This window comes from Acanthisitta chloris, unplaced genomic scaffold (genome assembly GCF_000695815.1).
Source record: "Acanthisitta chloris isolate BGI_N310 unplaced genomic scaffold, ASM69581v1 scaffold18720, whole genome shotgun sequence".
NCBI lineage: Eukaryota > Metazoa > Chordata > Aves > Passeriformes > Acanthisittidae > Acanthisitta > Acanthisitta chloris.
Genome location: NW_008651386.1, coordinates 1 through 9530, shown reverse-complemented (window position 1 = coordinate 9530; position 9530 = coordinate 1). Strand labels below are relative to the sequence as shown.

At 46.6% G+C, this 9530-nt stretch overlaps 1 protein-coding gene across 1 annotated transcript in view; it reads right to left on the bottom strand.

The window, feature by feature from the left end:
- LOC103800738 (metabotropic glutamate receptor 3) overlaps positions 1-9090 on the bottom strand; it is a gene marked incomplete at its 5' end in the record, with an annotated part of 10959 nt that extends 1869 nt beyond the window's left edge. Inside the window, 2 exons of the mRNA XM_009073125.1 lie at positions 2521-2695; positions 8024-9090. Coding sequence (XP_009071373.1) covers positions 2521-2695; positions 8024-9090 — 1242 coding nt within the window. The remainder of the gene's footprint in view (positions 1-2520; positions 2696-8023) is intronic.
- Between the last annotated feature and the right edge of the window lie 440 nt (positions 9091-9530).

Here is a 9530-nt window from a genome sequence, read left to right as displayed (position 1 = left end):
CTGTGACATCTCTGCTCACGGCACCATAAAGGTGTTTTCTCAAAGATACATTAGGTTAATGCTAACAGTGACCCAGGGAAATGTGATGCCTTCATCAGAGAAAGCACACGGCGAGCAGTGCCACAGGAGATTCAACCAGCCAGTGGAAAAAGTGATTTATTCAGCTGACAAGGGCATGTTCAGTCTTCCAGATCTGGTGCTGGCTACACCCTCAGGTGCACACTGGTTCTGTGAGATGCTCAGCATCATTTTGAGAACAAACTATCCTTTCTTCAAATCAGAGAATCATGGAATTTTAGAGGTTGGAATGGAGCTCAGAGCTCACCCAGCCCCAAGCCCTGCCCTGGGCAGGGACACCTCCCACCAGAGCAGGTTGCTCAAGGCTCATCCAACCTGGCTGTGAACACTGCCAGGGTTGGGGCAGCCACAGCCTCCCTGGGCACCCTGGGACAGGGTCTCACCACCCTCTGTAGCTAAAAGGTCACAGAGCATCATGTTTGTGAGCTGTGAGAATTAGGTCTCAGGTTTTGTATTCCATTTTTGACTGTGTATAACCTGTCAGCATATTGACCTGAATCTTTTATTATTGTTGTTATTTTTACTTCTACTTTTTGCTGGAAAATAGAAAGATCAGTTCTGCTCAGGGAACCTGATTCAAATCCCTGTTCCACTGCAGTGTGGCTGCAGGCAAAAGCATTTTGTGTCTGTGAACATCACTCACCTACCCAGAGCTTTTCTAGCTTCAGGGTTGTTTTTGAAGTCCAACACATTGACAAGCAAGAATAGCTCAAATACTACAAGAACTGGGTCAGGAGGATATCAAAATGGGACAGAAAGAGATAGTGGTAGGTGAGAAATGAGTGGCCTTGTCTTTTGAGTTCCCAGGTTTCCTCCACATCAGGTACCTCTCTTGTAGTGCTGGGATGCAGCAATTAACTCTGCTGGGTGGAGTAAAGTGCTCACACCAAGTATCTCCTGAGCCAGACCAAAAAACTCTTGCTTTTCCTTACAGATCTCAGCAGTGGTGATGGCAGGCCCTGCAGGGTTCTGAGTTACACATCTTTACAGCAGCAGCCAAGGGCTTTCCTGAAATACTGCTGGATCTGCAAGAGACACTTCACCTTCACTTGGCATCGTGTTGAGACCAAGGGCAAACGTGTGACATCACCAGAAGTTGTGATTTGGCTTCAGTTCATGCTTTTGATCTCCTCTTTCCTGGCTGTCCCTCGTTTTGCTTAGATAATCCAAGGGAAAGAAAGCAGCAGGACAAGAGGGCACAGACTCAAGCTCTGCCAGGGGAGGGTTAGGTTGGATATTAGAAGAGATTTTTTGCAGAGAGAGTGCTCAGGCATTGGAATGTGCTGCCCAGGGAGGTGGTGGATTCCCCATCCCTGGAGGTTTTCAAGCTGAGACTGGATGTGGCACTTAGTGCCATGGTAGAGTTGGACTCGATGATCTTGGAGTTATTTTCCAACCAGGTTGATTCTATGATTCTACAATGCAAGGGCTCAGCACTGCCATGGGCACCTTGCACTTTGTCTAGAGAGCCAGGAACATTCAAACCTGCTCTCTGTGTGCCACTTAGAGAACATCCTGACTTGGAAGGGACCCACAGGTATCATCGAGCCCAAGTCCTGGCTCTGCACAGGACAACCCCAAGAGTCACACCATGTCCCTGAGAGCTGGAGAACCAGGAGTTAATCACATACAAAATCCATATGTCCCAGCTAGTTTGAAACAAGGCCTGGCAAAATAAATTTTGAGAGAAAAAAGTTACCAGTCTGGTCATAAAAAGTAGCTTCAATTCTCTTTCTGGCCCCTATAGAGGACCCCTGGAGGAGTTCCAGTCCATGTGTAACTCTCCAATTGAAAGCCAGTTTTGAAACTTAGGTGACACTCAAAAACCTCAGGCTAGGTTAGTGTGAGCCTTGCTCCATGTCCCCCTTTCCTCTGCTGCTTATTCTTTGCCTCTTTAGAGTTGTACTGTGCTTTTCAATCAGCTTTCCAGGGTAGACATGGTGTCCACAGACAAAGGAAAAAGCCCCAACAAATATCCAGCTGACTGAGCAACTCCCCCAGAAAAGGAGCCACAGCTTCAAAACAAAACCAAAGCTGTGAACTGCTTACAATGAGGAGAGTGAAGATCATAGAGTGATCAAGGTTGGAGGAGACCTCAAAGATCATCCAGTCCAACCATGAACCTGTCACTGCTGGAACCCCCAAACCCTAACCCAGATCCTCCAGTGCCACATCAGACACCTCTGAAACACCTCCAGGGATGGTGACTGCACCACCTCCCTGGGCAATATCCCAGTGCTGAACACCACAACAGGGAAAACATTTCTCCTCACACCCAATCTGACTCTGCCCTGGCTCAGCTTATGACTGTTCAAATGCAGTGATGTTTTCACAGGGTACATAGTTCAGCCTGTAAAGTTCTTTCTGCTGCTGGTAAAAGACCCATCTTGCCTTTTCCCAACCCTCACATCCTGATACACTGCTGGGAGTTTTGTTACTTACACTGAGAGTAGGTGGTCCCGGTCCCACTGACACTGAACCTGTTGAGATGGAGTCTGTGAGTGACCACATTCTTCTGGGGCTGGAAAAGGATGATGTGCACCTTGGGTGCAAACAAACAGCCCAGCACAACGAAGCCGCTCAGACTCACAGAGATGCACATGGTGGTGGTTTGCACCTAGGAGAGAGTGGGTGGAGAGCACTGGGATTCAGTATGGACAGCTCTGAAATGCACAAGGTTAGAAACAGTAACATACATCAGCAGGAGCCACAGTCCTGGAGGTTCATAGGATCATAGAATTTAGGGGTTGGAATGGAGCTTAGAGCTCACCCAGCCCCAAGCCCTGCCCTGGGCAGGGACACCTCCCACCAGAGCAGGTTGCTCAAGGCTCATCCAACCTGGCTGTGAACACTGCCAGGGTTGGGGCAGCCACAGCCTCCCTGGGCACCCTGGGACAGGGTCTCACCACCAGAACAGGCAAAACTTCTGCCTAACATCTCATCTCAATTTCCCTCCTTCAATTTGTGCCCATTGCCCCTTGTCCTGTCCCTGCAGCTCCTAACACAGATCCCTCTGCAGCTTCCCTGGAGCCCCTTCAGATGCTGATAGACTACTATGAGGTCTCCACACAACCTTCTCTTTTTCTGTAGCAGTTTGCACTGGTACAGGTTGGTATGAACATCTGTCACATCCTTTTCTTCCACAATCCTAGGGTTGTGTCTCTGTATGTCAGGGGGAGACTGTGTTCTCTCTCAGTTCAGAACAGAAAGGATAGTTCTGCTCTCTTTATCTCATACTCTTGATTTCTAATGTGGTCAGGGAACCCTCTGTAACTCCTGTCATGCAATATCTGAGCAATTCTGGCTGCAGTGGGAACCAGCTCACACATACCCTACTTTGTGTGGGTTTACATTAGATGCCTCAGCCTGAAAACCAGTTTAGTCTCCAGCCTCAGTCCTAGTTAAAGAATTTGAGTAATCCCTTGCAGAAATGTAGGTGTGATTTGGAGTAAACACAGACCAGACTGGGCCTGAAAGGTGAGCTGACTTTGAGCCATCAGTTTTTGGGCTCAGAAGTGAACTGTTTGTAGAGCTGCAGGACTTCAGAGTGGTTTCCTTGGGGTGTTTTTTAGCACAGCTTTGCTGGCACTGCCTACCTTTTATCCTTTTTGTTCAAGGTGCCAAGTTTAGTGCCTCATTTTCAGTTTATACTCTTTTCTTCCAAGCAGATTCCTTAATTAAGATGTTGAATTAAACTGCTTTAGACTCTACTGCTTAACTCCAATGATTATATATCCACAGCTCCTGGTTCCTTAGTTACACTCCTGCAGTTCTTGGCCATCAGCCTTGTATTGACTTGTCAGAAACAACTGGTGCAAAATGAACCATAGAGTAGGGACTGGACTTTGTTGCTTGATAAATATGCTGAGCATGATTGGGGTTTTGTCATTGAGGAGTATAATTAATGTGATCATGTAGCAATCACCCTTTACACCACGTGGATGTGGCAAGAGCCACGAAAAGGTGCTTGGCTTTCACAGGGTGAGGGAACATGGAAGCTGCATGAGAAAGGAACTGCTTAGCTGCACTTTCTCCTCTGCTCCTCTGCATTTTGCCCACAGAGCTCTGCTGTCAGTTCAGGTGGGTATTGAACCAGGCACTGCACAGGTAAAACAAGACTAAAATGAAGCTAATGATCAGGTATTGGAATGTGCTGCCCAGGGAGGTGGTGGAGTCACCATCCCTGGAGGTTTTCAAGGTGAGACTGGATATGGCACTTAGTGCCATGGGCTTGTAACCACCATAGGGTTGGACTCGGTGATCTTGGAGATCTCTTCCAACCCAGTTGATTCTGTGATTCTAAGGTAAGTTCTCTTCACCATCAAACCCCTCCTCCCCCCCTGCTTCCCTAGGCTTTGTGCCTCCTGGAGCAGCTCAGCTGTGCTGCCATAATTATACACTCAATCAATTAAATGATTTGGGTTAAAAGCACCACCTTCCCACAGGGTTCTTTGAAGCCAGGTCCCTCCAGCAGTTTGCTGTGTAAGCTGGCCTCATGTACCAGACAGCTGTGCTGGTGGAGTGGAGGAAATCCTGCTGGGCCACGTGTTGTGCTAAGGCACATGGAGCACAGGGAGGTGATTTGAGACAGCCAGCACAGCTTCACCAAGGGCAGGTCCTACCTAGCAACCTTCTACAAGGGAGTGACTACACCAGTGCACCAGGGAAGGGCTACAGATGTCATTTATCTGAACTTCTGTAAAGCCTTTGACACAGTCACCCACAACATCCTCCTCTCTAAATTGGAGAGATATGGATTTGACATGGTTCAATAAGAAATTGATTGGAAGGTCACATCCAGAGGGTAGTGGTCAATGACTCAGAGTCCTGGTGGACATCAGAGACAAGTGGTGTCTCTCAGGGGTCTGTACTGGGGTCAGTGTGATTTGATATCTTCATTAGTGGCGTCGACAAAGGGAACGAGTGCAACCTCAGCAAATCTGCTGATGACATCAAGGTGTGGTTCCTACTCATGGATGACTGTATGCCATCCAGAGGGAACTGGAAAAGCTTCAGAAGTGGATCCATGAGTATCTCATGAGGTTTAACAAGACTAAGTGCAAGCTGCTGCAGCTGGGTCTGGGCAACCTCCAGTATCAACCCAGTATCACTTCATCCAAGCTTAACAATGGTCCATCCCAGTGGGCAGGAAATCACAGAGCTGGAAGGACCTTGAGGATCATCAGTCCAACTCCTGCCCTGCACAGACATCCCTGACAGTCACACCCTGTGCTGAGAGCATTGGCCAAACACCTCTGGAGCTCTGTCAGCCTTGGGGCTGTGACACTGCCCTGGGAGCTGTTCAGTGCCCAAACACCTCTGGGGAAAGAAGAACCAGTTGCTAATCTCCAGCCTAACCCTCCCTGACACAACTCCAGCCCATTCCCTGGGTCCTGTCCCTGGGCCCAGAGAGAAGAGGTCAGAGCTGTCCCTGCACTTCCTTCCCTGAGGGAGTTGTATCCAGCCATGAGCTCTGTGCTCAGTCTCCTCTTCTCCAGCTGAACAGCCCAAGTGCCTCAGTCACTCCTCATGTGGCTTCTCCTCAAAGTCCTTCACCACCTTCGTTGCCTCCTTTGGACTCTCATCAAGCAAATAAAGTTTGCAGGAGGCTTGCACAGGTGAGCAATAGCTGCCAATTGTCAGTATGGATTTACACAGGAAATTATGTATAACCACATTGATAAACTTCTACAGCTAAATGACTGAGTTGGTGGATGATGAGAGAATAGCTGATGCATTTTGTCTTTTGCAAGGTTTTTAGCATTCTCCTGTGACATCTTCATGTCCAAGCTGATGAAGCACTGACTAGATAAGTGAGGTGGAATGAAAACTGGCTGAAACACTGCACTCAAAGCATTGACATCAGTGGCTCTAAGTCAGAGGTTGGTCACTAGTTGATCCAGGGTTGACATTAAGACCAGTGCAGCTTAACATCTTCCTTACCCATCTGGCTGCAAATAGCAGTGGTAATTTGATGTGTGTGTAAGACAGAGTCATCTGCCATCCCAACATAGCCAACATGCTGTGTGGCACCTGGGAGGGTTTATAGAGGGGCATCTCTGCTTCAGGATTGCTATGGATGCATCCTATGTTGAACCACATTTTTTTTTCTTTCACTGCTATGGTGATTTGAACAACAAATCTCTGGATAAATCTCCAGGAGCTCTCCCTTTTATTCCAGAAAGGTGAGTCCTGAGTGATGTTTTTGCTTAGCTACAACCTCTCAAACCAGTCAGCATTAATATTGTATTACTACTACTCTGTTTCTAAGGGTGTTTATTGGTGATGCTCCCAGAATTGGGCTACATTAGCATGGCACCAGTTGATTCAGAGTCAACATGTAACACTGAATGAAAATTAAATATGGGTTTTATCAAGGAGCCCCAGGAGAGTAGCCTTGTCAAAAAGGTGTTAAAAGCATTTCCCACCTATTTTGTAGGACTTGAGTTGGCTTTTTTTGAACATTGTGTATAAATTAAATGCCTACAAGTGGTTTTGAAAAAACCCACTCAGGAGATAAGGCTGCAAAATTTTGCTTGAGCAACCAAGTCATGCTCCTCTTGCCCATTAGTGTCTGTGCTGCTCACTCATGTGACTGTCTGCACTGAGATTTCCCTCCCCCTATGTCTGTTTTCTTGATTGCTTTGGGTGTCCAGAGCTGTTCCCCAGTGCCTTCCTTAAACTTTTCCTTCATTAGCTTCAATCCATTACCCACTCTTCTAACTTCTTCTGAGGCTCAATAATCCCTTCCCCTCTTGTTGTTGCCTTCAAATTATTTATAGTCTGTGATCACGTCTCCCTGGGTTTACTCTTGTCTAGACTAAATATATTTAGCTCCTTTACTGTCACTCTGTGTGTCTTACTGCGTCATTTGTTAGCTCTCCTTGTTTTCTCCAGGTTTTCAGTGCCTTTCCTAAGCTGAGAAAAAGAGTCCTACATATATTGTTCCAGGATGGTCACACCAAAAGTGTGTGAAGTGACATTATTAACTCCCCAGTTTTAGATGGTAGCTCATGCACACACTCCTGGCAATAATAACCCCCCAAGCTGATCTGCCTTTCTGCTGGGCACAAAGTTCAGCTCATTCCCTGCAAACTGCTGCAAGGCCCAACTGCAGCAGCCACTTCTCACATCGCAGCAACTCTGAGATTTCCAGTGAAGCAGATCTGAATCTTTCGCTGAGACAATCTCCTTCTGTTCAAAAATATGATCTTATTGAACCTGAAACTCTGCAACACCCTGACCATTTCAACAGTTTAAGGGTTCTAGAGTTTGCTGACCAAGATTTTCTGCTCAGCAAGGTCTGTGTTTTACACAGTGCCCAAAGAATAGAAGGTGCTTTAGGTAAGAATAACATTTGTTGGATTATTTTTATATTTTTTTATTAACAACCTGTTTCATGGGAAATTTTGAAATTCTATCCTCCTATTTTTTATCTGGAAGAAAATCTCCTGTTTCAATAGCAGATTCTTTTTCAGACTAGTTAGGTCAGGTTTTATTTTAAGGCCCATTTCTGCCAAATAATTCATTATGACTCATTCCAGCTCATGATCTACTGGGTTTTTCTGGTAGGACTATGACTTCAGCTACTGATGTGAACCACTATTGATACCTAATCCATACACTTTGCCTCTATTGCAATCAGGTTGATAGCACTAATCCTTTCCACCTCAAACTGTACATGGTCTTTTTGAAGTGAGACTTTCACAGACATAAGCCAAAATCATAGAATCACAGAGTCATTTTAGGGTTGAAATGGACCTTAGAGATCATCTAGTCCCAACCCCCTGCCCTGGGTAGGGACACCTCCCTCTGGATCATCAAATCTGGTGATATGCTTAGGTGAGCATTAACACTGAAAGAGAACTTGTTTGTAAGGGGATCCAGAGGAGAAAAGAAGTGAAAGCTGCACGTGACTGATGGACAGAGACATGCAAAGACTTACTCTGTAGTCACTGGATGTCACATAAAATATGGGGAGGAAGGCCAGCCAGATGATGCACGTGGTGTACATGGTGAACCCGATGAACTTGGCTTCGTTGAAGTTCTCTGGGCATTTCCTGGTTTTGAAGGCATATACAGTGCATAAGACCACGAGGATGACGTCGTAGGTTAAGGACATTAACATACTGGAATCCTTGACGTTGCATTTCAGTATGACAGTCTCTCTTTTCTCAGGCAGAGTGTATCTCCTGGTGCCTGGGGCCTCCAAGATGAGCCACACGGACACCACCACAACCTGCACCAGAATGAGGCTCAGGCAGATGAAGACCTGAGAGCTGGGGCTGATGAACTTGGGCCTCTGAGCACCATTCTTTACACCATCAAATATTCTGGCTATGCAGTTCGTTTTTGTCAGGAGGGCAGAGTAGCAAACAGCAAAGGAACTTCCTAGCCCCAACCTGCGGAGGGTGCAGATAGCTGGAGAGGGCTTGGCTATGAAGAAGAAAGTCATGCTGTAAGACAGGAAGACCCCAAAGAGCAATATGTAGCACAGTTCACGGCCAGAGGCTTTGACCAGGGGGGTGTTGTTGTGCTTGATGAACACTGCAATGACCATGAAAGTACAAATAAAGCCCAGGCATGCAATGGTAACAGGACCTATTGCCCAAGCATCTTCCCACTTGATGTAGTCTTCTGGCAGGTCGTAACAGCCAGTCAGGTCAGCTGTAGGCCATTTCCCAGGCCCACAGTCTGCACAGGTGAATTCATCAGCCAGGTACTCATAGGTTTCACAGGGAATACAAATCCAACAGCAGACATCTCCTGGCTGCATGTTCTTCATCTCGTTAGGAGCACAGGGGTCGCTGCACTGGGAGACAGGGACAGAGTTCCTGGACCAGTGGATAGAGTCTACCTCGAGGGACAAGGTTTCTGCCCACTGCCCAACCTTCACATAGGAGTATCTGTCTCCAGTGTACTGGAAATTGAACACGTTGTATCGTCCTATCCCATCTCCATAGGCATCAAACTTGACCATACTGTCTGGATCATTGGGAGGGTTGAATGGAGCTGTGGGGAAAAAAAAGGAAAAAGGAATAGAGAATGTTATTATCAAAGATACATATGACATTTTTCATCCCTTTGGCAAGCACAAGCACCTGACAGTTTAGAGAATCCAATTCCATCCTCAACAGGTGAGTTAGAGGTCTGTAACTGCCTCAGTTTTGAATTTAGAAGAAGAGCTCAGAGAAAGAACTTCACTTCACTGCATGAGATATATCTGTAAAGGTAAGATGACCAATGTCCTTATGGTTTTTTGCTCTGGATACAAATCAATTCTCCAGTTATTTCCCCCAGTATGCACCACTGCTGCCTCTCACATTTCCTCCTGAAAGGAAGACTTCTGTGTCTAACTGAGACCCAGCATTGTTTGGTGAAACTCAGCTCACATGATGTGAGGAGATTGAAATGCTCAGATCAGTAATTTGACACACTGGAGGGAAGGGATG